This window comes from Eubalaena glacialis, chromosome 4, assembly GCF_028564815.1.
Source record: "Eubalaena glacialis isolate mEubGla1 chromosome 4, mEubGla1.1.hap2.+ XY, whole genome shotgun sequence".
NCBI lineage: Eukaryota > Metazoa > Chordata > Mammalia > Artiodactyla > Balaenidae > Eubalaena > Eubalaena glacialis.
Genome location: NC_083719.1, coordinates 182,395,291 through 182,422,865, shown reverse-complemented (window position 1 = coordinate 182,422,865; position 27,575 = coordinate 182,395,291). Strand labels below are relative to the sequence as shown.

The window sequence follows — 27,575 nt, the reverse complement described above, 5'->3', positions numbered from 1 at the left end:
GGCCATGAGACCCCCATGACCATCCCTGAATTTTTTCGGGAGTCAGTCAACCGATTTGGGACTTATCCAGCCCTCGCATCAAAGAAGAATGGAAAGTGGGAAGTTCTGAATTACAACCAGTACTACGAAGCTTGTCAGAAGGCTGCAAGAGCCTTACTCAAGGTAAATGAGTCATTCATTCATTCCTTCATTCGTTCATCATGTATTAAATCATTCCTTTTATGTATACATACATATGGGACAAAATGCACAAGGCACCCCAAGATACAAGGTTAACTGGTGAAAAATTTCCTTCCAATCTTTGTCCCCTCTCTTATGGGGGTAGCCACCATTTGCAGTTTTTTCTATGCTCTTCTGGGGAATAAATTATGTGTACATGTTATATAATTCTATATATGCACATTTTTAGACACATGGTAGCATACTATACCCGAGTCTACAACCTGCTTTTTTTCTGTTAGCACAGTATATGTGTGTATTAGTTAGCTACTGCTGCATAACAAATTACCCCAGAACTTAGTGACTCAAAATGACAGAGCTTTATTATCTCTTGGTTTCTGTGGGTCAGGAATCCAGGAGTGATTTAGTTGGATGTTTCTGGTTCAGGATCTCTCATGAGGTTGTAGTCAAGCTGTCAGCCTGGGCTGCATCATCTGTACATGGCTTCTGTACATGGCTGGCTCTTGGCAGGAGGCCTTAGTTCCTAGCTCCATGGCCTTCTCCGTAGGGTTGCTTGAGTGTCCTCACAATATGGCAGCCAGCTTCCCCCAAAATGAGTGATCCAGGGCTTCCCTGGTGGCGCAGTGGTTGAGAATCTGCCTGCCAATGCAGGGGACACGGGTTCGAGCCCTGGTCTGGGAAGATCCCACATGCCGCGGAGCAACTATGCCCATGAACCACAACTACTGAGCCTGCGCGTCTGGAGCCTGTGCTCCGCAACAAGAGAGGCCTCGACAGTGAGAGCCCTGCGCACCGTGATGGACAGTGGCCCCCGCTTGCCGCGACTAGAGAAAGCCCTCGCACAGAAACGAAGACCCAACACAGCCATAAATAAATAAATTAATTAATTAATTTTTTAAAAAAATTAGTGATCCAAAAGAGAGAATGAACCAGGTGGGAACCGTGATATCTTTTATAACCTAATCTCAGCAATGACATACTATCACTTCTTTCACAAGGTTAAGCCGACCTTGATACAATAGGGAAGGGGATTATAGTAGAACACAAACACCAGGAGATGAAACTCATCTTGGAGGCTGGTTGCTGCATTCTGAGATCCTTCCATATTGATTTATTTTTTTCAAAAAAAATCCATATTCTTTTCAACAACTGCAAATACGTATGTAACAGTATTGACTTAATCAGCCCCCTACGGGTGGGCATTTAAGTTGCTTCCAGCCTTTGCTACGATACGTGGTGCCACATTGAACCTTCTTTGTACAATGAATTCCTACAAAGACAATGCCCTTTAAGTCCACTCACAATATATGAGAGAATCTGTTTACCTGTTATTGTCAACATCATATTATCAAAACTGTTCATCTGGGCCAATTTGGTAGGCATGTTAGGCAGAATTCTAAGGTGACTCCACCGAGATTCCCAACCTCTGGTGTACTTGTGCTGTATAATCTTCTCCCTGTGACTGTGGGCTATGGATGGGATTTCCCTCCTGAGATGGCAAAGGTGAAGGGATTTCACAGATGTCATTAAGGTCTCTAATCTGTTGACTTTGAGTTCATGAGAAAGGGCAGGTGCTCTGGGTGGGCCTGACTTAATTGGGTGAACCACTAAGAGAGATTCTCCTGCTGTCCTGGAAGCAAACTGCCATGTTTGGAGAGGGCCATGTAGCAGGGGATGGCATACAGACTCTAGGAGTTGAGAGCGGTCCTCAGCTGGCAGGTAGCAAGAGAAGAGGATCTCAATCATTCAACCACAAGGAAATGAATTCTGCAAACAACCTCCAAGTGCGGGGCCCCCAAGCTTTGGAGGAGGTCATGGTCCCCACCAATACCTTGATTGCAGCCTTGGGAGATCCTAGGCAGAGAACCCAGCTGTGCCACCCCCCAGACTCCTGACCTGTGGAAACTGGGATAATAAATGTGTGCTCTTTTAAGCTGCTACATTTGTGATGATGGGTTATGCAGCCATAGATAATGAATGTAACAGACATCTCGTACTGTAAAAGGGCATCTCCTGATGGTTCTGATTTATAGGAAATCCGATCACATTTTGACCTAGACCCAAGCTCCTCTCTCCCCTCCTCTGATGCCCATGTGTCTTCATCTAGAGACTGTGAGAGGTTGGAATTAGGAACCACCTGCTTGGGCTGGATTTCTTCTTGGCTGCCCTTACCCCCACGCCATAGTGCTGTGGCTAGTTCACCCTTCCTGAAAGATGGTCCTCTTCCCCTATGCACTTAGTTCTGGAGTTCAAGGATCCCTGCTCTCCTAAATCTCAGGGATCCAATCAGAAAGAAGTCAGTTTATCTACACACTGATAGAGACACTGTCCACAGTGAAGACAGCCTTTCTGCCACTAAGCATAAACATGTTGCATCACGTTCTGAAGCATCAGCAGGCAGATGCCTTCCAAATGCTTAGGTTTTCCCCGGGGACAGAGGGTCATTGCCAGCCTTGCTCAGGTGACGAAAAGAGCCAACAAAATTGGAGTTTCCAGGACAAAAGGGGGGCGACCACCAAGCATGATCACTTTAATGTCCAGGTCTCCTGATTCATCCTCAACCACGTTCAGATCACGGCTATGCCTTCAAAAGTGCAATTTATTACCACTATAGGGTATCACTCTTTGAGTACTGTTATGATTAAAAATAAAAATGAATTCATTAGGATGGCTAATTAAAAAAAAAACAAACAGAAAATAACAAGTGATGGTGAGGATGTGGAGAAATTGGAGCCCTCAGTCACTGTCAGTGGGAATGTAAAATGGTGCAGCCACCCTGGAAGACAGTCTGGCAGTTCCTCACAAAATTAAACTTAGAATCACCATATATGATCCTGCAATTCCACTTCTGGGTACAGACCCAAAAGAAGTGAAAGCAGGGACTCACACAGATATTTGGACACCCATGTTCATAGCAGCATTGCTCACAGCAGACAAAAGGAGGAAGCGACCCAAGTGCCCATCAATGGATGAATAACCAAAATGTGATCCGTCCATACAATGGAATATTAACCTTAAAATGGAGTGAAATGCTGACACCTGTCACAACATGGATGAACTGGGGGACATTATACTAAGTAAAAGAAGCCAGACACAAAAGGACAAATATAGGGCTTCCCTGGTGGCTCAGTGGTTGAGAGTCTGCCTGCCAATGCAAGGGACACGGGTTCGAGCCCTGGTCTGGGAGGATCCCACATGCCGCGGAGCGACTAGGCCCGTGAGCCACAATTGCTGAGCCTGCGTGTCTGGAGCCTGTGCTCCGCAACAGGAGAGGCTGAGACAGTGAGAGGCCTGCGCACCGCGATGAAGAGTGGCCCCCGCTTGCCTCAACTAGAGAAAGCCCTCGCACAGAAACGAAGACCCAACACAGCCATAAATAAATAAATAAATAAATAATTTAAAAAAAAAAAAAAAAAGAAGGACAAATATATGATTCCACTTATAAAAGGTCCCTAGAGGAGTCAAATCCATAGGGACAGAAAGTAGATGGTGGGGGCCAGGGGCTGGGGGAGGGGGTGGGGAGTCAGTGTTTAATGGGGACAGAGTTTCAGTTGGGGAAGATGAGAAAGTTCTGGAGGTGGATGGTGGGGATGCTTGTACAACAATGTGAATGTGCTTAGTGCCACTGAGCTGTGCACTTAAAGTTGGTTAATGGTGAAAAAATAAAATACATAGGGGACTTCCCTGGTAGCACACTGGTTAAAGACTCTGCGCTCCCAATGCAGGGGGTCCGGGTTCGACACCTGGTCAGGGAACTAGATCCCACATGCATGCCGCAACTAAGAGTTCGCATGCCACAACTGAGAAGCCAGCGAGCCACAACTAAGGAGCCTGCCTGCCACAACTAAGACCTGGTGCAACCAAATAAAAATAATATAGAAAAAAATACATAAAAATTAGAATAAATAAAGGGGGTATTACAGAGAAGGAGGTTAACCAGCCTCCCAAGAGTCACACAAAAAATCACACTCCGGATTTTCATCTCAACACGGGCTGTCCCCCTTGTGACTCCGTGGACTCTGGGGTCTGCTTTCACCTGACAGTGAGCAGATCCCATCCGGAAGCAAACCACCTCTGTGGCTTCTGTTTTCCGTTTGTCTGTCTGGTTTTGCCTTCCCAGCTGGGCTTGGAGCCTTTCCACTCAGTCGGCATCCTTGGGTTTAACTCCGTCGAGTGGTTCCTTGCAGCTCTTGGCGCCATCTTCGCGGGGTAAGACCCCGGGCCCGGGTCCCTGTGGATGTTGGGTGGTGGTGCTCTGGGAACTGGCAGCCCCAGGCTGGTTCCCATGGAGATGTGAGCGGGGGTTGCAGAAGCAGCCGCAGGCGAGCCGGCGAGATAGACACACACCCCCGTCTAACAGAGGACTAGTATCTCAGATACACAAGGGACTTCTACAACTCAGGAATGAAAACACAAAAAGAGGGACTTCCCTGGCAGTCCAGTGGTTAAGGCTCTGCGCTTCCACTGCAGGGGGCACGGGTTCGATCCCTGTTCGGGGAACTAAGATCGCACATGACGCTCAGTGCAGCCAAAAAAAAAAAAAGATTTTTTTTTAAAGTGATTTATTTATCTATCTATCTATCTATCTATCTATTTATTTATTTATGGCTGTGTTGGGTCTTCGTTTCTGTGCGAGGGCTTTCTCCAGTTGCGGCAAGCGGGGGCCACTCTTCATCGCGCTGCGCGGGCCTCTCACTATCGCGGCCTCTCTTGTTGCGGAGCACAGGCTCCAGATGCGCAGGCTCAGTAATTGTGGCTCACGGGCCTAGTTGCTCCGCGGCATGTGGCATCTTCCCAGACCAGGGCTCGAACCCATGTCCCCTGCACTGGCAGGCAGATTCTCAACCACTGCGCCACCAGGGAAGCCCAAAAAAAGATTTTTAAATGGGCAAGAGACTTGACAGAAACATCACTAAGGGAAGTAGCCAACAGGCACTTGGAAAGATCCTTGATGTCATCAGCCAGCAGGGAGATACAAAGGGAACCCACAGCAGAATGGTTCAAAGCAAGAACAAAAGGTTGCAAATGAAGGGAACGGGTGGAGGGGTGGGGGGGTCCAAACCCCACCTCTTATTTGCCGTGGGACCCTGAACAAGTGACTTCCCTGCCCTGAGCCTCAGTTTTCTCATCTGTAAAATGGGGTACTGTGAGGGTTCCATGTCATAATGACAAGCCGGGAGTCCATCCTCTCATCATCACTGTCATTTTTGTCCTTTTCATCACTGTCCAGCTGTGGAGGGAGGGAAGCTGGTGCCGAGGCTGCAAACTCAGACTTTCCCTGCAGACCCTTCCCCTCCCCCCACCTTCCAGGACGTTCGTTCTCGACTTAAGGTGTGTGGGGCACACTCGTGCATGTGTTTTCTTTTCCCAGGGGCTTCTGTGTTGGTATTTATGCCACCAACTCTGCGGAAGCCTGTCAATACATCATTGCTCACGCCAAAGTGAACATCTTGCTGGTGGAAAATGACCTACAGCTGCAGAAAATCCTTTCGGTAAACCCCTCTGCCCCCCATTGCTGCCTGCCAGTCACCGGGGGAAGGAGGGGTGGTGTGTGTGTGGAGTGGATGTGTGTGGAGTGGATGAGTTTAATTTCCAATGCATATTCATTTCCTACTCGGCCTCTGTTTTTTAAAAATGTGTTTGTGTGTTATTTTATATACAGTTCACTGTTTATCAGTTTTCTTTTAGAAACAGTTATTTTGAACCTTGTCATCCTTGCTATGTTCACCTCTTGTAATTGTCCTCCTTTCTGAAATGCTTTTGTCTTTCTTTTCTGCTTCTTTCATAAGTCCGACCACTTCCTGTTTCACTACTTTCTGATGTCTGGCTCTCCCCTCAGGGCTTGTATGTTTGCTTTGTGTTCTTCCTTCCCAGCTGTGTCTACCCCATTACGTCCTAGGTTTTACATTGGAAGGTTGGGGGGCAATTTTCCTTTGCTTTGCAGTGACTTTTTGTGCACAGTGAAATCTGACCCTCTCTTATTCCTTTTTTTTTTCCCCCTTGTGCTATCTTTGTAATGTTGCAAGAAACATTTCCGATGACTTGTGTTTGAATGAGCTGCAGTTGCCTGAACCAGCTTTTGGCAGAAGGATCCTGACAGGAGGGGAGTCCTTGGGAGGGGTGAGCCTCGATGGCCAGATTCATGGCTCACCCCAAGAGCCATTGCACCGCGCAGCTTGTGGGATCTTAGTTCCCCGACCAGGGATCGAACCCGGGACCCCAGCAGTGGAAGCACAGAGTCCTAACCACTGGACCACTAAGGAATTCCTGTGACTGTTTCTTTAATACCATATTTCATCTTTTCTGAGTTACTTTTTAATATTTCTGGAGTTGAGATGTCTCGCCATGGATGGCATCCTCTGAACGCCGTGGGCCATGTGTTTTCCCACATTTTAACTTCTCTGAAATTAGGGTAGATTTGCAAGCCTCAACGGAATCCAGCCAGACTCAGTGAAACAGGATATTTTGTGCCACCAGGCCTCCTTCGACGCCTAATTCCTGAGCTGGTTCAGTGAGGATAGACGTCTACTTTCTGAAATTGCTTTCTGAAGGCATGCTTCTTTGGTCCCTGGTACTCATGTCATGCCCTGTCTGTCCTGTTCATAGCAGAACACACTGCGGGGTGGGTGATGGGTGATGAGTGATGGGTGGGGCCCTTCTCCTTCTTGCCGTGAATACTGGCTTCCGATTTGGGTACTTCCGTTAGAAAATGTCACGTGCCCCATCCTTTCCCCTGCAGCCACCTCAGTGCTATGGCTTCCTGTCCTTGTGCTGGTATATTCAACCTCACATGCATAAATTATTTCCATCTCTTAGTTTCATCAAAGATGCAGTTTGTGGGAGGTTTCTTGTTCTGGTTGCTCTGCATGAAAGATTCAAAGCCAGGCTCCCGATACTCTCCTCCCAAACTGGACGCTCAGCTCCACTTGCAAATCTTTGATTCTGGGTGATGGGCACGGCTCATAATCCTCCAGTGCTTCCCTCCTTCCTTTAGAATAAACTGCAAACTCCTCGCTGTCACCTCCAAGGCATGGCCTACCTGGCCCTTCCATCCCTTCCTGCATCCTCCCCCGGCCTTCTCCCTTCCATTCCCATTCCAGCCAGCCTGGACTTTTTATATCCCTCAAACATCCCAGCTACTGCCTGCTTCAGGCTTTTTGGATGTCTGTTTCTTCTCTCTCTGGAAAACTCTTATCCAGCTGTTACAAGCACTTCTGTCATCTTTTCTCTCCAGGCCATGCCAGAGACTTGGTTATAATTATAAGTAGCGTACTGGATGTTGGAAGTGACTTCTTCACTGGATTGGCTAGGAATGTCATACAGGCACACTCCTTCCTTTGCACGAACAGGGGGGCAAGAATCCCACAGGCCTGGTTACCTGAACCTTACAGGTCTAGGTTTAGGTAAAGAGTTCTGAACCCACCCAGTTCCAGCCACCTTCATGGAGGATTTCTGTAGCCCTACGCCAACCAGGTTAGCTGGATCTTGGCTGTGAAGCATAAGGTGCCAGGAGACGAAGAGCCAGGAGGGCCTCCTTCGACTCACCAACCAAAGCCACAACTCTGTACAGCAGAATTCAGGAGGCTGTTGCCCTCAACCCTCTGCAATGGTTGCAGTCTACTGATACCGACCTGTCAGTCAAGACAAAGAGCAAAAGTTTTACTGCGTGGGCAGGGGGAGGGAAAAAGGCTGAGGTCCCTGTGGGAGAGAGCTTAGGATGTGCTCTTGCAGGGCCCCGTTACCATGAGGTCCATACACAACTTTTTTTCAGATTCCAAAGACCAAGATGGAGACCCTAAAAGCAATCGTTCAGTACAGGCTGCCAGTGAAGGAGAGCGAATGTAACCACCTGTACTCTGTAAGCGTGAGGAGGGCACTGAGCAAAGGGGAGGGCACAGCCTTGCAAGGGAAGGAGGGCACTCCCACAGGAAGTGGGTGGTGAGCAAGGGGGAGGGTGAGGCCAAACCAGGGAAGTGGGCAGGGGCTCACAAAGGAAGTGGGTGGTAAGGGAGGGGGCGGGGCCAAACCAGGGAAGTGGGCGGGAACTCTCAAAGGAAGTGGGTGGGAGGAAGGGAGAGGGCGGGGCCAAACCAGGGAAGTGGGCGGGAACTCTCAAAAGAAGTGGGTGGTGAGGAAGGGAGAGGGAGGGGCCTCACAAGGGAATTGGGCGGGACCTCTCAAAGGAAGTGGGTGGTGAGGGGGCGGGGCCAAACCAGGGAAGTGGGCGGGAACTCTCAAAAGAAGTGGGTGGTGAGGAAGGGAGAGGGAGGGGCCAAACCAGGGAAGTGGGCGGGAACTCTCAAAGGAAGTGGGTGGTGAGGAAGGGAGAGGGAGGGGCCTCACAAGGGAAGTGGGCGGGAACTCTCAAAGAAAGTGGGTGGTGAGGAAGGGAGAGGGAGGGGCCTCACAAGGGGAGGGGGTGAGGCTTTTGAGAGAATTTTTTTCTGGCATGAAGGTTCTGATTTACTGGAAGGTGTCTGTTCTGGTTATTTATTGCTGTGTAACAAATCACCCCAAAAATTGGTGGCGTAAGACAACACCAATCATTTTATTATTAGTTTCTTTTCAGACCATTAGAGTAACTGAAAAAATACTGCATCATTGAAAATTAGATGTGTTGGAACTCACAACATTAAGTTTAAATATTTAATTTGTATTCAAACCAGAACTTATTATAAATTTACTTTCCTGGTTTTCATAGATGCAAAGTCATCAATATTTTTATTAAAACCATTAGCCATTTTTAATATATACAAATAGGAATATAGGGGTGCACATTTCTGCAATGGCTCGGACCAACAGCCCTGCTGGAGCCTTTTTTAAAATTTTGATGTTTCATTCATCATGAATTTGCTCTGCTTTGATAGTGACTTTTAAATTATTGCATTAAAGTACTATTTATCTTGATTACAAGCTTTTTTTTTTTTTTGGCATCCTCTAAAATTTTGCACTCAAGGAGAAGCCCCTGGTCCTCACTCTGGTCCCAACCCTGCAGCTGGGGCTCCTCCAGCACATTTCCCTGTCTCTCTGTGGTATCTCCATGTGCTGTCTCCAGCATGATGACTTCAGGACCTCTGGACTTATTGGTGGCTCAGATCTCCAGAGATAATGTTTTGAGGGAGAGAAATATCCAGGTGGAAGCTGTCCTGCCTTTAAGGACCTATTCTTGGAAGTAACACACTGCCCAGCAAGGCCAAGCTGCATGAGGGCCCAGACTTTAGCTCTTACTGAGGGAGGGGCGGGGCCCCTGAAGAGTGGGTGACACCGTAAATGTTGTCGCAGTCATTTTCTTGCAAATTCACTCTGCCTCAGGGTCTTCTAAGAGTCAGAAAATGCTTGGGTGCAAGCAACAGAAACCCACTTAAGCCAAAGGAGGCGGTTTGGGTTTTGTTTTTAAGGATACAATGAGTTAACTCACAGAACTCAGGGCAGGAGGGCTGTGAGGGACCAGGACGAGCTGCTGTTAATTTCCCTGAGATCAGGCCATCAAACCCGTGACCCAAATCAGAAGTCCTAAAATGTCATGGAGTGTATTTGGTTTGCCCTCCACGCAAGCGGGAGGAAAGATGTCCATGATCCTTTCTGGCCAAAACACTCACCAGCTCGTGCACCTTTCAGAAAACATTTAAATATTAAGACCAGGCCAATGACTAAGTAAGACAGCCGATCAGAATCACAGACCTTTCAGAGGTTAAAAATGACCAACACAGAAACAATATCTTAAGCCTGGATAAGTTAAATAAACTCATTTGTTAGAAGTAGTATTTACAGCAGGGTTTCTCAGCCTTGTTGGACATTTGGGGTGGATAATTCTTCATCGTGGGGGCCGTCCTGTGCATTGTAAGGTGTTGAGCGACATCCCTGGCCTCTACCTACTAGGTGCCAATAGCACCCTCCCAGTTGAAACAATCAAAAATATCCTCAGACACCACCTAAGTCCCCTAGGGGGCAAAATCACCCCTGGTTGAGGACAATGATTTACAGGGAAGAGTTCTGTGACATAGATTAGTAATCTCCTTCTCTGCAAGGGTGAGTAGAACCTACCGTTTTTAGATTCAGTTTAGGAATACATTCATTAGAACTGAGAGAAAAAGAAAGCGCCTGGGAAATTAAAAGGTGAAATTCGGGGGCAGGGGGATGGCAGAATAAGACAATTAACTGGGTAGGTTACGATGCCTGGGATTGGACTCAGGACCAATTCCAGATTGCCAAGAGAGAGGACTGGATTGGACAGGACTGGGTCTGGTGTCTACCTAATCCAATCATTTGTGGCCATGGGAGAATGAGGTCTTGCACCAGCCATTAGGGGAGCATCCTTTGTGGGGGGCGGGAGGGCTTGAGGCATCTCTCAGAGAAAGGACAGGGTCCTGCAAAAGGCTTTTGTGTGCTGCTCCTCTCACCATCACCCTATCCTGTTAGAGATGGTCTGGGTAAAGGTCCTTCCCTTTCAGATGGGGCCAGCATTGCCCTGGCAGGCTACAGGCAATACTGGCCATTTCTGGAGGACCTGGAGTGCCCTTTGTCTTGCAGACAGGACATTACCCTCATCCAGAGCCTCACTAGGGGCTCAGAGGTAGAATTTTTGCAGGTCCCAGGTGAAATTTGGTTCACCCAGCCCAACAGTTCCTTCTCAGGCACCAAATTCTAAGCTAATTAAGAGCACAGGCTCTGGAGTCAGACAGTCTTGGGTTAGAATGATAGTTCCTCTGTCTACCTGCTGTGTGACCCTGGGCAGGTAACTTACCACCTCTGAGCCTCAGCTCCTTCATCTGCCATAGGGAGATGATGTATCTCTTATCAGTAAGGATGTCTTTGGTTCCAAGTGACAAAAGCCTAACACCAAATGGCTTAAGCTTAAAAGATCATTTATTGGCTCATATCCACAACCTAGGGTGTGGATGTCAGACATGGCTGGAACCAGGGGCTCAAATAACGTGACCTAGACTCCATTTTGCTCTCTTCATATCTTGGCTCCATGCCAGCCTTGATTCCCCCTAGTCCTGAGATGGTCCAGCAGCTCCTATGGCTACATCTTATTCACGTTCAGATGACTCATTCATGTCCCAGCACTTCCAGCAAAAGCCCTGACCATCACTGTGATTGGACCACCTGAGGTCACATGCCCAGACCCAGTCTAACCACTGTGGCCCAGGCAGATGGGACCTTCTAGCTTAAACCAATCACAGTGGCCCTCAGCCACATCAATCTGGTAACTAATAAGTTTGAGGTGCTGAGTGGCATCTGGGAAGGCAGAGAATAAATAATATTGAACTCTGCTGTTCTGAGCATTTTACATATATTAACCCATTTACTGCTTAAGACAACCCAAGGAGTTGGGTCTTGATGTCATTCCCATTTTACCTATGAGGAAACTGAGGCACCGGTGCTTGAGTAGCCTGCCTGGGAAGTGGAGGAGAAGAAGCAAACATCTTAGGGCTTTTGTAAGAGGTGCCTTTCCTCCTGCTGGGAATCATGCTTCGGGAGAAGCTGGTGGGGCAAGATCCGACTGGGGAAGGGAACTCCTAGGTGCTGAGGACCCCTCTCACACACCCTGAGTCCCCACCCTCCACTTCTTTTGTTTGTTTGTTTTTTGGAGTATAGTTGCTTTACAATGTTGTGTTAGTTTCTGCTGTACAGTGAAGTGTATCAGCTATACGTATACATATACCCCCTCTTCCCTGGATTTCCTTCCCATTTAGGTCACCACAGAGCATTGAGTAGAGTTCCCTGTGCTATTCAGCAGGTTCTCATTAGTTATCTATTTTATACGTAGTAGTGTATATATGTCAATCCCAATCTCCCAATTCATCCCACCCTCCCATTTCCCCCCTTGGTGTCCATATGTTTGTTCTCTACACTGTCTCTATTTCGGCTTTGCAAATAGGTTCATCTGCACCATTTTTCAAGATTTCACATATATGCGTTAATATATGATATTTTTTTTTCTCTTTCTGACTTACTTCACTCTGTATGACAGTCTCTAGGGCCATCCACAACTCTACAAATGACCCAATTTTGTTCCTTTTTATGGCTGAGTAATATTCCATTGTATATATGTACCACATCTTCTTTATCTATTCCTCTGTTGGTGGACATTTAGGTTGCTTCCATGTCCTCGCTATTGTAAATAGTGCTGCAGTGAACACTGGAGTGTGTGTGTCTTTTTGAATTATGGTTTTCTCTGGGTATATGCCCAGTATTGGGATTGCTGGGTCATATGATAGTTCTATTTTTCGTTTTTTAAAGAACCTCCATACTATTCTGCATAGTGGCTGTATCAATTTACATTCCCACCAACAGTGCAAGAGGGTTCCCTTTTCTCCACACCCTCTCCAGCATTTATGGTTTGTAGACTTTTTGATGATGGCCATTCTGACCGGTGTGAGGTGATACCTCATTGTAGTTTTGATTTGCATTTCTCCAATAATTAGTGATGTTGAGCATCTTTTCATGTGCCTCTTGGCCATCTTTTGTGTCTTCTTTGGAGAAATGTCTATTTAGGTCTTCGCTTGTCTTTTCTTTCCACAGTGGGATGATTTCATGGAGCTTGGCAACAGCATCCCCGAATCCCAGCTGGACCAGATCATAAAGAGCCAGAAGGCCAATCAGTGTGCTGTGATCATCTACACTTCTGGGACCACAGGCTATCCCAAGGGGGTGATGCTTAGCCATGACAACGTAAGTGCTGTCTCTGCTGACAGGGACGAAATTTGCAGCATCCAGGGTCCCGTCACTCTGGGGCAGTGGCCTTCAGGCTAGTTTTGTTCTTGACCCACAGGGGCACAGTGGCGTTTAGGGGCCGAGCACATGGGGGTGCCCTTGACCTGTGGGGCATAGAGAGTTATGCAAATGCTTCCAAGGTTGGGGACAGCATAGTGCAGGGGTTGAGATCAGGGACTCTGGAGCAGACCTGGCTCTGTGATCTTGGGCAGGGCATCTGACATCTCCAAGCCTCAGTTTCCTCATCTGTAAAACGGGTGCAATGTAACAGCCCCTGCCTCATGGGTTTTTTGAGCTCAGAACCGTGTTTGATAAAATAAATACATGAAAGGGCAGTATACACATTGTGTTTCAGGGGTAAAGCAGAAGCTGTTTTAGTTACTTGAGGAAGGCCGTGTGCTTGGGGGAAACTTATGCATGTCTGGGTGGAGTCCAAAGCTGATGGTTATTTAGGTCACTGTTAGGAAAGAATAAAGAGAATACATGCTAAAAGATCCTGTTTATGGGGGACATCCCTGGCGGGCCAGTGGTTAGGACTCTGTGCTTCCACTGCTGAGGGCCCGGGTTCAATCCCTGGTCGGAGAACTAATATCCTGCAAGCCGTGTGGTGCAAGCCTAGAAAACGCAAACTTATCTACAGGGACCAAAAGCAGATCAGTGGCTGCCTGGGGAGGGCAAGAGGGAGGCATTACAAAGGCGATGGAAATGTCCACCATCTCGATGGTGGTGATGGCTGGCTTCATGGGTGCAGACATAGTCAGTATGTGCCAAATTGTACACTTCAAATGCGGTTCCCTGTATGTCAATTACACCTCGATAAAGTTGTTGGTGTTTTTCTTCTTTTTTTTCATAAATTTATTTATTTACTTATTTTTGGCTGTGTTGGGTCTTCGTTGCTGCACGAAGGCTTTCTTTAGTTGCATCGAGTGGGGGCTACTCTTCGTTGCGGTGCATGGGCTTCTCATTGCAGTGGCTTCTCTTGTTGTGTAGCAAGGGCTTTAGGCATGCGGGCTTCAGTAGTTGTGGTACACAGGCTCAGTAGTTGTGGCCCGTGGGCTCTAGAGTGCAGGCTCAGTAGTTGTGGCGCACTGCCTTAGTTGCTCCACGGCATGTGGGATCTTCCTAGACCAGGGCTCGAACCCGTGTCCCGTGTATTGGCAGGCGGATTCTTAACCACTGCGCCACCAGGGAAGCCCTGGTGTTTTTTTTTGTTTTTTTGTTTTTTTTTTTAAATTTTTCAATGTCTTTTTTTCTTTTTTTTAATTAATTAACTTATTTATTTATGGCTGTGTTGGGTCTTCGTTTCTGCGCGAGGGCTTTCTCCAGTTGCAGCAAGCGGGGGCCACTCTTCATCGCAGTGCGCGGGCCTCTCACTATCGCGGCCTCTCTTGTTGCGGAGCACAGGCTCCAGACGCGCAGGCTCAGTAATTGTGGCTCACGGGGCTAGTTGCTCCGCGGCATGTGGGATCTTCCCAGACCAGGGCTCGAACCCGTGTCCCCTGCATTGGCAGGCAGATTCTCAACCACTGCGCCACCAGGGAAGCCCGCCCTGGTGTTTTTTTAAAGAACAAGAAAGACAGTGACAGTTCATTTCTGTTGCACACTTACTATGGGGCCAGGGGCCATCCCGAGAGTTTTACACTTTGTAAATCCTCGCAGCGATTCTATGATCCTATCCGTTCTATCAGGCGGACGCTGTTTCTACAGATGAGCAAACTGAAGCCCAGAGAGATTAAGCTGCTGGACCCAGGTCACACAGCAAGCAGCGTGGCAGAGCCAGGAGTTGAAACCCAGGCAGGGAGGCGCCACAGTCCACATTTTCAACTACACTGTAGGTCTATGGGGCTAAGGCGTAAAACTGTCCAAAGATGCGATCGTTACAAATATGTTAAAGCTGGTTGAAGAACAGTACACAGAGCACAACGCGATTTTGTTAAAAACTGAAAAATGGCAGCGAGTGATGTACATGTGTGTAAGTTTTAAAAGCAGGAAAGTGTCTGGCAGGACATGCACCCAACACACTCCCCTCTGTGAGTCAGAAAGACTGCTAGTTTTAAAATGAAGCGTTTCTACTTTATAAGGGCTGTCCCCACCAGCCCAGCTTAATAGCTGGCAGCACACTCTGGCCTTTGCACTGGCTGTTCCCTCTACATGGAATACTATTTCCCAGAGACCCACATGACTTGCTCCTTCACCTCCTACGGGTCCCTGCTCAAATGTTACCGCCTCTGTGAAGTCCTCCCTGACTTCCACGTTTAAAATAGCAAAGAAAAATAAACCATCCCATTAGCCCCCAAGCCCCATTTGGCTACTGTTTTTTCTTACACTGCCATATTATACAGTCACGTGTTTATCATGAACAACAGCTCCTTGAGGGCAGGGGCTGTCTGTTTGGTTCACTGCTGTGTCTCCAGTGCTTGGTGTACAGGAGGATTCAATCCATTTTGTGGACTGAATGAATGGAGTCTGATGAGGCCCCCACCCAACCCTGGCCAGCGTCCACGCTCCCAGTGGCTTCATGTCTAGTCAGATCACGTCCACGCAGAGGGCAGACAAAAGCCGAGCCCCTGGAGCAAGTCTGCCTGGATCTGCATCCTGGCTCCCCCACTTGCTAACTATGTGACCTGAGAAGATTTCCTTAACTTCTCTGGGCTTCGGTTTGCCCATCTGTAAAAGGGAGACAAGAATGGTTGCTACCTCTCAGAGTTGCTATGAAGGTAAAATTATTTCCTATACTGTGTCAGTTAGCTACTGCCGTGTAACAAACCGTTCTAGAACTTAGCAACTTAAAACACCAAGAGTGTGTTATTTCTGGGTCTGGAATTTGGGCAGGCCTTGGCAAAGTGTCTTTTCTGCCCTACAGAGTGTCAGCTGGGGTCACTGAGCTGTATTCAGCTGGTGCCCAGGCTGGGCTGGCAGGTCCAAGCAGGGCTTCACTCACGTGTTTCATGGGGCTTGGGCTTCCTCACAGCATGGAGGCATCGAGGCTGTCGAACTTCTCGATGTGGCGCTGGCTCCCCCGAGGGCAAGCATGCCCTGATACAAAGGCAGAAGCTACAGTCTATTAGGACTCAATGTCAGAAGTTTACACGGTGCTCCACTCTGTGGGTCAAAACCAGTCACCAGACCAGCCCTGTGAAGGGAAAGGAAAACAGACTCCAGCTCTGAATGGCAGGGGTGGCAGAGAATCTGCAGTTGTCTTTAACCTACCACATAGACATAAGATGCTCAGAGCAACGCCTGGCACACTGGGATTAAAAAATAATCCCTGTCGGCTATTATTTTTAAAATCATAATCGTCATCTTTACAGCAGGAAGTCAAAGCTAGTCCCATGTTCTCAACGTAGGTCAACAGCTCAAAGCTTCTCCTGTTTATAGGGTACTATGCCATGCTGAGATAAACACACTAACCCCTAACAGAAACCCCACAAGGTAAGATGTGTCATTAACCCCTTTCAGAGACTGGGAAACTGAGGCTCAGAGAGGGGAAATGACTTGCACAAGGTCAGAGACCATAGAAAGGTCTGAGCCAGGATCTGAACCCAGGAGTGTCTAAACCACTGTAAATCACGGTCTACACACACCTAGCCCCTTTTCTCAACAAATGGGCGCTGGGTTCCTTGGGTCACTGTGGGTGACAGTGCTTATGGGTGCATAAGAAAAATCCCTCCATCCTGAGGCCCAGAGAAAGAAGAGGGACAAATCTTGAGGGCTTACTACAGAGCGAGTGCTTTGCATATTTCATTACACTTAAATGTAACTTCTCTTTCCTCATTCATTCATTCATTCAACAAAAATTTACTGGGCACCTACTATGTGCTGGGAAAACAGCTTTGAGCAAAACAGACCCAATGGTGGCCCTCGGGAAGACAGACAGGGAATGAACAAATAAAACCACTCAGATTGTGGCAAGTAGTACGTAGAGGATTAGACAGATGCTGGAAACTTCAGTTCAGGTGATGTGAGACTACTTCCGTAAGGAAGTGACATTTAACCAGAATATAACATCTGAGGAGTCAGTTGTGGAGACAGCTAGAGGATGCCCATCCCAGGCAGCGGGAACAGCCCGTGCAAAGGCCCTGAGGCGGGGCCTTGCCTGATGTGTTGGATGAACAGTGCAGAGGCCCATGTGGCTGCATTAACGAGGCGACTGTTTGCCAGAGACTTATGACACCAGTAAAAAATATAGATTGCAAAATCACAGGTATGCTAAAACTTTCCATCAAGGTATGCACCAGAGAAAGAAAAACATTAACATACTAATTGTTGGGGTATTAATGCCATGGGATTATGGGTGGTCTTTTCGTTTGTTGGACAGTGTTGGTTTTATAGTTTTATGTTGGGCACAAGGAACCTCTGTGCCCCTTTTACGGATGAGCAAATACAGGTTGCAAAGGATTTTTAAGCAAATAGCCCAGGGTCACATAGCTAGTAAATGGTGGAGTCAGGATTTGATTCTGGGACACTTACTGAATCCTTCAGATTTCTGACTATCCCCGATAGACATTCTGACTCTAGGGTCTGTTGCTGGATCCTAGGGCGTCTGGTAATCCCCCAAAGCTTCCCATCAAATTTTACTGCTCCTTCCATCCTCAGGCAAGTCAGTGAACCTCTCTGTGCTTCTGGTTCCCCATCTTACAGATGGGGAGAATCGCAGTTATCAACCCCAGTGTGTTAAGATGGGGAGAATCGCAGTTATCAACCCCAGTGTGTTAAGATGAGGACTAAGTGACTCAATGTTTGTAAAGTACAAGAGCGGTGCCTAAGCAGGTGCTTTGTGTTTGTTAGATAATTGCATTTAAATGGCCCTCGGGCAAGGATGAGGCGCGCTGAATCGTATTGGATTGTAAGCTCGACTTGTGTTCCAGATCACGTGGACGGCGGGGTCGGTGGCGAGGGACTTCAATCTGGCTTATGCTCCTGAGAAGCAGGAGGTGGTGGTCAGCTACCTTCCTCTCAGCCACATCGCAGCTCAGATGATGGATGTCTGGATACCCATGAAGGTCGGGGCTTTCGTCTACTTTGCTCAACCAGATGCACTCAAGGTATTAAGGCCAAGGGCAGCCCGGAGGAGTGGATGGTTCCTTCAAGTCCCAGATCTGGGGTTTCCTTCTCCATCCTCATCTAATGCTCCCAGTTAGCAGCATTTGAAACAGTCAACCACCTTCTTTTAGTTTTTATCTTTATCCAAGTCATGGTACCCATGGTGGTGCAGGCTGTATACTGAACAACCTAAGATGTGAATGGTATTGAAAGCAGAACGTGTGTGTACGTGTGTAGTTTTTTTTTAAGTCAGTATTCCCAGCTCCAAAATGCTCCCCAAACCAAACGTTTTTGGCAGTAAAATATGACCTGAACTGATGTGAAGCTATTTGGAGTCTTCATTTTTATCCCACTTATTGGGAATATGTGTATCTGCAGAAATATTAACGTGAAGGATTTCAGCTGGCTTGCCAAGACACCACCGTGGGATTCATACAACAAATGAAATAAGCACCATATTACCTTTCTGAAGGCCAGAGAATTCTAAGTTCCAGAACACATCTGGCCCCACGGGTTTGAGATAAGGGATTTTGGACCTCTTTTGAAAAACAGCAGTGTCCTAACCACCCTCCAGAGGCAAACTCTCTAGAATTTTCAAGTGATTTCTTCTGGCATTTACCTCCAGTTTATTAAAAATATGTAATAATTTTCTTGATTCATGCACTTTAAAATATTATCTATTACTTTTCTATTGCAGTAGGCAAGGACTTAATCCTCTTACACCCCCATCTTCACTTGCTTCCCCTTTTCCCATCCTCTCAATGAAAAGATTTCTTAGTTAACGGAGCCATGTAGTTTACTACATGATTACATATCTTGTCTGGTACAACCTTTTGTTTTCCCCAGAGTTAATAGTTGCCTTTCTTTTCCAATTTGGTGCAAGTTTTCTGTATACCTGTCCACAGTTGCTCCATCTCAACTGTCACATGCTTATCAGGATTTTCCAAATGTTCTAATACCTACTGCATTATTTTCCCCTGAGTAGGACTGGTTGTTGTTTTAAGTTGTCCTAGATTGGGCCCCCTAGAAGCAGAACCTGAGATGGGATGGAGATTTTTGTAATTAATTGAGTAGGATCTCTCAGGTGAAAACTGTAAGGGAGTGAGGGGAGCAAGATACGGCAAGAGGAGAAGAGAGGATGTAAGTTCAGCTGGCATGTAAGTGGAATCGCCCTTACGCAAACCAATCCCATGGGAATCTCTGAAGCATGAATGGCACCACAGTTGTACTGCTTTGAGGCAAGGGGTCTGGGCTTTTGTACCCCCATCTCAGAGAGTCGTTGGCTATAGGCTTATGCACTCATGCGGGTGCATAACTTCCCAGGCATTTCTGAATAAGGGCAGTTCTCTGAAGAAGAGGGAAGCTGTGGACCATTAGAGATCTGAAGAGGACATCAACAGCAGCTTCTACAAGCTGTCATGCAGGGATATCCCTTCCTCCCACTCCTGTGCTGAATCCTCTGTTTTCTAAGGTCCTTGTGTTCTTTTTTGGGGGTTACCTCTTCATTTAGCTGGAGTTCATCTTTGGTAGGTTTTTCATGTTAAGTAAGTGAAAGAATTCTTGTATGTCCTGACCTTGTAGACTTAACAGAGCCAGAAAAGAACTCTGCGCTCTCCTCAGCTACATTCTCTGTATTTGCTTCCTATGATTGCTGGAACAAATGACCACAAAACTTAGTGGCTTAAAACAACATAAATTTATTATCCCACAGTTCTGGAGGTCAGAAGTCTAAAATGAGTCTCAATGGGATAAAACCAAGACATGAGCAGGACTGTGTTCTTTCTGGAAGCTCTTGGGGAGAACTGGTTTCCTTGCCTTTTTTGGCTTCTAGAAGCTGCCTATGTTCCTTGGCTTGTGGCCTCTTCCTCCATTTTCAAAGCCAGGAGCACATAGCATCTTCAAATCTCTCTCTCTCTTACACACACACACACACACACACACACACACATCCTACCTCTGCTCCCACTGTCACGCCTCTCTGATCCTCCTGCCTCCCTCTTATAAGGACCCCTGTGATGACACTGGACCCACCTGGATAATCCAGGATAACCTCCCCTAGGCTAAAGTCTTAGGGCCTTTGTAATTCCTTCCAGAGGGCTCATTCTCCTTTCTTCACATGGCTGGCTCCTCCATGTCATTTAGTTCCCTGCTTAAATATCTCCTTGACCCCTTTCGGTCACTCTCACATCCCCCATGCTCGGTGTCTGAGACACATTAGACACTCAGTAAATGAATACTTTATTTTCTGGCTGAAAACATAATGTATACACACTCGCCTACAGGGCCTGAGAAGTTCCCAGTCTCCAATATCCTTATCAACACCTAATATTGTCAAAAAATTTAAAACTGTCAACCAGGTAACAAAGCTGTCTTAACATTTTTTTTTTTTTTTGGCTGCACCGCGCAGCACGTGGGATCTTAGTTCCCCCACCAGGGATCGAACCCATGCCCCCTGCAGTGGAAGTGCAGAGTCTTAACCACTGGACCCTGGCTTACCATCGTAAGCAACTGCCAGACTGTTTTCAAACTGGCTGTGTCATTTTACATTCCCAACCAGAAGTGTACGAGAGGTCCAATTTCTCCACATCCTCACCAACACTTTTTTTTATTATTATTATTGCCATCCTAGTAGATGCGAAGTGGTATCTCCCATATTAATTCGCATTTCTCAAATGATTAATGGTGGTGAGCAACTTTTCCTGTGCTTATTGGCCGTTTGTATATCTTCCTTGGAAAAATGTCTGATCAAATTTTTAACCATTTAAAAATCTGGTTGTATATTTTCTTACTGTTGCATGTTAATCCTTTATCAAATATATGATTTGCAAATACTTTCTCCCAGTTCCGTGGCTTGTCTTCTCATTTTCTTACTAGTGTCTTTTGAAAAGCAAAACGTGTTTACCTCTAATGAATGTTAACTCTCCAATTTATTGATTTTTTTTCTTCCATGCTTCTGGCGTCATTTGTAAGAAATCACTGCCTACTCCAAGGTCACAGAGATTTTCTTCTATGTGTTCTTCTGGAGGGCTTTTAGATTTAGCTCTTACTTTTAGGTCTGTGATCCATTTTGAGGTAATTTTTGTGTTTGGCAAGAAGGCTCTAAGTTAGCTAAGCTCTCGTTTATTTGTTTGTATACAGATATCCTTTCCTGCATTAAATTGCCTTGGCACTTTTATTGAATGTCAATTGATCATAAATGTGAAGATTCATCTCCAGATTTTCAGTTTTGTTCCACTGAACTTTATGTCTATCCTTACACCAAAACTACACTGACTTTATTTTTCCGGCTTTATGGTAGTATGACTACCGTGTCCCTGTTTACCTGGGCCTTTCCCGGTTTCATAAGGGAAAATCCTACATTCCAGGAACGCCTCCAGTTCTGGGCAAATCAGGACAGTTGATCACCCTACTTTATAATAAGTTTCAAAATCAGGTAATAAGTCGGCTGATTTTGTTCTTCTTTTTCAAAATTGCTTTGGTGATTCCAGATCCTCTGCATTTCCATATAAATCTTAAGATCAGCTTGTCAATTTGTATGAAATAGCTTGCCTATTTTTGATAGGGATTATATTGAACCTATAGATCAATTTGGGGGAGAATCTTGCATAATACTCCACTGCATTCTTGGGCCACAGTTTCTTTAGCCAATCCCCCCATCACTGGCCATGAAGTCTGTTTCCATCCTGTTACAAAATGATGCACAAAGAATATCTCACACGTGCTTCTCTGTGTACCTGATCTTTCGTTCAGCTGAATTCTGTCACCCACAGAAGTGAAGCTGCCAAGTTGCATTTAAAATGTTAATAATACTGTCACGCTGCCTTCCAAAAACATTTTACCAGTCTGTGCTCTCTACCAAATGCCAAGAGAGAGCATGATAATCTGATTGGCCACTGGCCAGCCAATGGATTGGCTCCCTTGGGTCAGGAGCTCACCCTGGTCCCATAAGCCAAGAGCTGAGCTGAGCTGAGGAGCTCTTGGCTTATTGGACCAGGGTGAGCTGAGCAGCTGAGGAGAGATGGACATCTGGGTTGCAGGTGTGGCTAACCCAGCTCTGCGCCCTGCAGGGCACTTTGGTCAACACTCTGCAGGAGGTAAAGCCTACCGCCTTCCTGGGGGTGCCCCGAATTTGGGAAAAGATGCATGAGAAGATAAAGGAAACTGTTGGCAAATCTTCAAGCTTGAGGAGAAAGGTGTTTTCATGGGCAAGAAATATTGGCTTCAAGGTCAACTCAAAAAGGATGCGAGGGTAAGTGGCGGGCTCAGAGGGGCCAGGCGTGGAGGGCAGTGGGTGAGGGGGCTCAGCCTTCTCCAGCTGGGTCCCATCAGGCCCCTTGTGGCTCCATGGCTATAGAGCTCTCCTTGGCATTCATGTTCATAGGGGACATGACACTCCCATGAGCTACCGCATGGCAAAGGCCCTCGTGTTCACCAAAATGAAGAATTCCCTTGGCCTGGATCGCTGCCGCATTTTTATCAGCGGGGCCGCACCCCTCAACCAAGAGACTGCTGAGTTCTTTCTAAGTCTGGACATACCTATAGGTGAGGCGTACGGTATGAGTGAAAGCTCAGGACCCCATTCCACGTCCAGCCCAGAGAACTACAGGATTCTAAGGTACTGGCCTCCCGGGCAGACTCCTGGTCCTCCAGCCACACGGGGTCAAAGGGATGAAGATGGGAGGGTGGACAGGCCTCTGGGCTAAGATGAATCCTGACTTGGTGTCTCCAGAATGACCCCTGTTCTCCAGCCTCCAAGCCCCAAATTTTCGTGACCGTGGGAAGCCCCAGTTTGTCCGAGAGCCCATGGATAAAGGGGAAGGGCTCTCAAACATTCTATGGACTCTCCCTATTTGTCATTTGCGAGCTCTGCCTCCAGACGGCCCACCCCAGGCTCACCCACCCAAGGTTCACCACCCTAGACCTCGGGACCGTTCATCTCCACGGCGCTTTATCTCAAACACGTCCCCAGGCCCCTCCTGGCTTTCTCCCAAGCTCAGCTCACCTCGGGCTGCAGGATGGAGCCCGGTGATACTGACACGGTGAGAACATCCAAGCCAAGCTCCACTTGGAGTCTGAGAACCGCGCTCCTCCACGGGGCCTCCTGGTTGTGACCCGCCCTGACCCCCGCCCTGCCGCCATATTGCAAGGCTGGCTCTCCTCTCATGCTCGGCCGAGTTCTGGCTGCCTCTGAACTTAGCAAAAAAAACTAAATTCAGTCTTCCAATCTGGCAAAACCATCTCCTGCCTCTTACTTTACCTTGCACATCAGTTATCTCCCCTTTTCCAGTCCATAATCCCATCTGGGTCTGTTTTCTGCAGAACCCAAATGCCCACTGGAGTTTTCTTCCAAAACCAAAGAGTGGTCCTTCCTTAAAGAGTTGTTCTTCGCTGTGCAGAATTTTTTAATCTTTACCTGGTTGAACTCATGAAACGTGTATAGCTTCTGAGTTTTTCCATATTCCTAGGAAAGCTTTTTTTTTTTTTTTTAAAGATTTAATCTTAATTCTTAAATTTTGGTGTTCAGAAAGGACCTCTTGTAGATCTTGGAAATGAGATAGCTTGTTGATAAACATGGAAATCAAGTTAGATTTTTTTTTTTTTTTTTTAGCCACGCGGCACGTGGGATCTTAGTTCCCCAACCAGGGGTCGAACCCGCGTCCCCTGCGGTGGAGTCTTAACCACTCAACCACTGGGGAAGTCTCCCTAGAAAAGCTTTTAATGGAGGTCGTAAGGAGGCTCTTTATAAATGTTAAGCTTCACAGGCCTGCCTTCTTTTTCCTCTTACTAAGAGGTGGGTGACCTCGTCTCCCCGAGCCTCAGTTTTCCTCCCTCCTGTGCCCTGGCAGTTCCGGCAAAGTCATGACTGGGTGTAAGAACATGCTGTACCAGCAGACCAAGGACGGCGTTGGGGAAATCTGCCTCTGGGGCCGGCACGTCTTCATGGGCTACCTGGAGAGGGAGGACGCGACCGTGGAGGCCATCGACGAGGAGGGCTGGCTCCACTCTGGGGACCTGGGCCGCATGGACAACCAGGGCTTCCTCTTTATCACGGGCCGCATCAAAGGTACTGGGGCTGGGCTCCGCAGGGGCTTCCTGTGAGCAGGCTCACCTTGAATGTTGAAGGCTCCCAGGCCCTGCCTTTCAGGGGGCGGGGCTCACACTGATGTACAGGGACACCCCAGTCCGCGCACCCCAGCTCTGTCCCTGTGCCCAGCATTTGGCCCTCGGCAGGACGGAGCCAGAAAAGAAGCCCATTCTGGGCCTGAAACCTCTGTTCCCTCCCCTGCCATTTGAGTATAATGATAACTACAGAGTTGTAACGATTCAGTGAGGATTAAATGAAATGATGTAGAACAGGGTTCAGTCAACTTTTCCCATAAAGGGCCCACTCGTCAATATTTTGCATTTGCAGGACACAGGGTCTCTGTCGTAGCTGCTCCACTTGGCCGTTGTGGTACAAAAGCAGCAGTAGACGATGTGCAGACCGATGGTCATGGCTGTTTGCCAACACAAATGTCACAGGATTTTCATGTGTCACGGATATTATTCTTCTTTGGATTTCCTCCCGACCATTAAAAAACGTGAAAGCCCTTTTTAGCTCGTGGCCATACAAAAACAGGCGGAAGGTGGGATTTAGCCCACAGGCTGGAGTTTACCAACCTCTGAGGGAGACCATTTGGCATGGAGCCTGACATAGGCAGTAACTATACAATAAGAGGGCATTATTAGCATGGGCATGTTAGCATTATTAGAGGGCACAATTAGAGGGCATGTTAGCATTATTTCCATGATAAGCAACAGAAAACCCTTCTTAAGCAGGTTTGAGTGAAAAAGTGACGCTATTGGCTCAAAACCAGAAAACTCCAAAAGGTCATCTCTATCCTCTGTGTTGATGCCATTCTTAAAGAGGCTTTTGCAACTTGGTGACTAGATGGCTGCCAACAGTCTAGGTTCATCCTAACACCCAAGGGTGTCGGCAAGTTTTAGGCCTGATTCTCGCTGGATCTTCTTGGGTCACTATCACATCTCAGAATGAATCACTGTAGAGGATGGAATATGCTGACTGGTCAGACCTGGTCACATGCTCACCCCGGCAGTCCAACCCCCCAAAACCACATAAAGATGGAGAGTAGCTCCATTATGGGATCAAACTGATTATTACTAGTGCTGTAACAACCTCAGCGAGGGTGACTGTGAGATCATGGGATGGGAGGGAGAGAGTTTGGGTGGGTGGCACAGCAAGTAGCAAGCATCCCAGGATGAAAGAACAAGTCAAGACTGTGTCTGGGGCAGGAGGAGGGGCTCTTGAAGAATTTCAGAGGCAGGGAGAGAAAGTGACACAACTCTTTTAGAGCTTGCCAAAATTAGGGATGCTACACACACCCCCAGGTAGAGCGTGGACTTAGGGTCTTTGGGAGTTGCCAAACGATGGGAAAAGGAGGAACCAGAAAGACGGTGTGGTCAGAAGCACCTGACTATCTTCCAAGCAAGACATGCTGGAGGGCCTGGAGCAGGGTATGGGGGACCAAGAAACAGGCAAGGAGTTCGTAAGATGCTGTCCAAGTGGAATGCCCAGGACTTGGATGCTTAATGGAAATGTGAAGATGGGGGATGAAGGGCAGAGTGACTTTGGGTCTGTGGCCTGGAGAAGGAGAGAGAGAGAGTCCTGGCCATGGGCGGAGGTCCTCCTCTGCTTCTGGGGTTTTCTAGGTGAGTGGTCATTGGTGCCAACCTCTGTCCCCTCTGATCCACAGAGGGGCAGGGCTTTTGGACTGTCATGATTGAACCCACCCCCAGCCATGCTTTGTTTCAGAAATTATCATCACTGCTGGCGGCGAGAATGTGGCCCCCATTCCCATCGAGAACCTGGTTAAGGAGAAGATTCCCATCATCAGTAACGCCATGTTAGTGGGAGATAAGGCCAAGTTTCTAGGTGTCCTCCTGACGCTGAAGGTAACGGGGGTGTTCTAGGCGGGAGGGATCCACTTCTTGGTCCTCAGGGACGGGTGCTAGGCGTTGTGACAGGGGTGTCTCGGGGCAGTGTGAGGTCGACAAGACGACTGGAGAGCCGCTGGACAGACTGACCTGGGAGGCCATCAGGTTCTGCCGGGATGCAGGCAGCCAGGCGTCCACCGTGTCCGAGATCTTGGAGCTGCGAGACCCCTTGGTCTACACGGCCATCCAGAAAGGCATAAATGCCGTGAATCAGTGTGCCATCTCTGAGGCGCAGAAGATTCAGAAGTGGGTCATCTTGGAGAAGGACTTTTCCATCAGTGGCGGGGAGCTAGGTGAGTGGCCTGGAGAGTCGGTGGCCTTGAAACTTGGAGGCTGGTCCCTTGCTAGTGTCCAGGGCCACTGTGGGCTCTGAGGAGATGCGTCTTTTTTTCTGGGAGTCAGAGTGTCTGTGGGACCAGCCGTGGACCGGGAGGGGGATGCGGCCGCCTCCAGCTAACTGGTATCCAGCTCCCCCCGGCCACACACACACACATGCACACACACACACACGCACACACGCACACATGCACACAGACACGCACGCACACACACACGCGCGCAGCCCCTTCTCCCCAGGGCCTTTGCCCCTGCTGCTCCCTCTGCCTGGACTGCTCTTCCCCCTCAATTCTTTGCCTGAAAGGCTCCTTCTCATTGTCCGGGTCTCACCCTAAAGGCCACTTCCTGAGAGCAGCCTTCCCTGACCATCCCGGCTACAGCAGCTTGCCGTCCCCCCTAACACACTGACCCTACAGTCCACCGTCACACCTATTGTACTGCCCTGTCTTCTTGCTTCCCTAATACGTCAGAGTCTGAAACTACCCTACATATTAGTTTAGCTTTGCCTGTCTCCCCGCCGAGAGGGGAGGGGCCGGGGTGGGGGGGTCTCGCCTTCCCCTGAGGTACCCCCTGGGGCTTGCTTTCAGCACTCGGCTGTACTTCCACAGCGTGGACCGCAGGGAGCTGGGCGCATGGCAAGCGTGCAGCCTTGAACAACCTGGGTTCAAATCCTGTGCCCGCCACATGGAGTAGTGACTTGTCCCTCCGAACCCTGGTCTTTTTATTTATGAGTTGGAAATGCGATCCAGGGTTGGGGGTGGGGGGGTATGTGTCTAGGACACCTGGAGGGAAGCCCAAACCCCCTGGTGACCGGAGCCTACAGGGCATCCTGGGCTGCGGATGAAAGAAGTCTCAAGTTGGAGCGTTCGCCCCGCCATGCACTTGCTGAGTGACCTTGGAGCAACTGGCCCTGAGCCTCACCTATAAAATCGGGGGGTCGGGGGGTGTCCCTCCGTGGTTGGGTGCAGCATCCCTGCCAGGCACAGAGCTCACTGCACTCTCCACCTGCCAGCTCATGGAATCCTCACCGCGGCCCAAGGACAAGACGGGGACGGGGAGGGGTCCTCTCATCCCGGCGGATGGCAAAGGGGTTGCCCCCAGGAAGTCAAGGGCACAGCCAGCCACCAGCCCGGCCCCAGCCATGAAACCCTGTCTCCTGGTCACGCCCGGGGCACGTGGACTCTTATTGCATCCCCACGTCTGAACTGGTTTCTCCTTTCTCGGCAGGTCCAACGACAAAGATTAAAAGACATTTCATAATACAGAAATACAAAAAGCAAATCGACAACTTCTATCAGTGA

The 27,575-nt window shown here is 48.1% G+C and overlaps 1 protein-coding gene across 1 annotated transcript; it reads left to right on the top strand.

The window, feature by feature from the left end:
- On the top strand, positions 1-27,575 carry ACSBG2 (acyl-CoA synthetase bubblegum family member 2). Its single transcript, XM_061190645.1, has 12 exons — positions 1-162; positions 4,301-4,389; positions 5,552-5,672; positions 7,952-8,038; positions 12,709-12,858; positions 17,769-17,945; positions 22,011-22,192; positions 22,325-22,558; positions 23,790-24,007; positions 25,757-25,896; positions 25,985-26,231; positions 27,502-27,575. Exons 1-12 carry the CDS (start codon positions 16-18, stop codon positions 27,573-27,575), a joined length of 1,866 nt encoding a protein of 621 aa, XP_061046628.1. The 5' UTR covers positions 1-15.

What these genes read in the sequence shown, in the direction of transcription:
- ACSBG2 (XM_061190645.1), top strand. Translation starts at nt 16, where the DNA reads ATGACCATCCCTGAATTTTTTCGGGAGTCAGTCAACCGATTTGGGACT. An exon ending in AATGTAACCACCTGTACTCT is followed by an intron (nt 8,039 to 12,708) that starts GTAAGCGTGAGG and finishes TTCTTTCCACAG; the next exon opens with TGGGATGATTTCATGGAGCT. An exon ending in CATCAGTGGCGGGGAGCTAG is followed by an intron (nt 26,232 to 27,501) that starts GTGAGTGGCCTG and finishes CTTTCTCGGCAG; the next exon opens with GTCCAACGACAAAGATTAAA.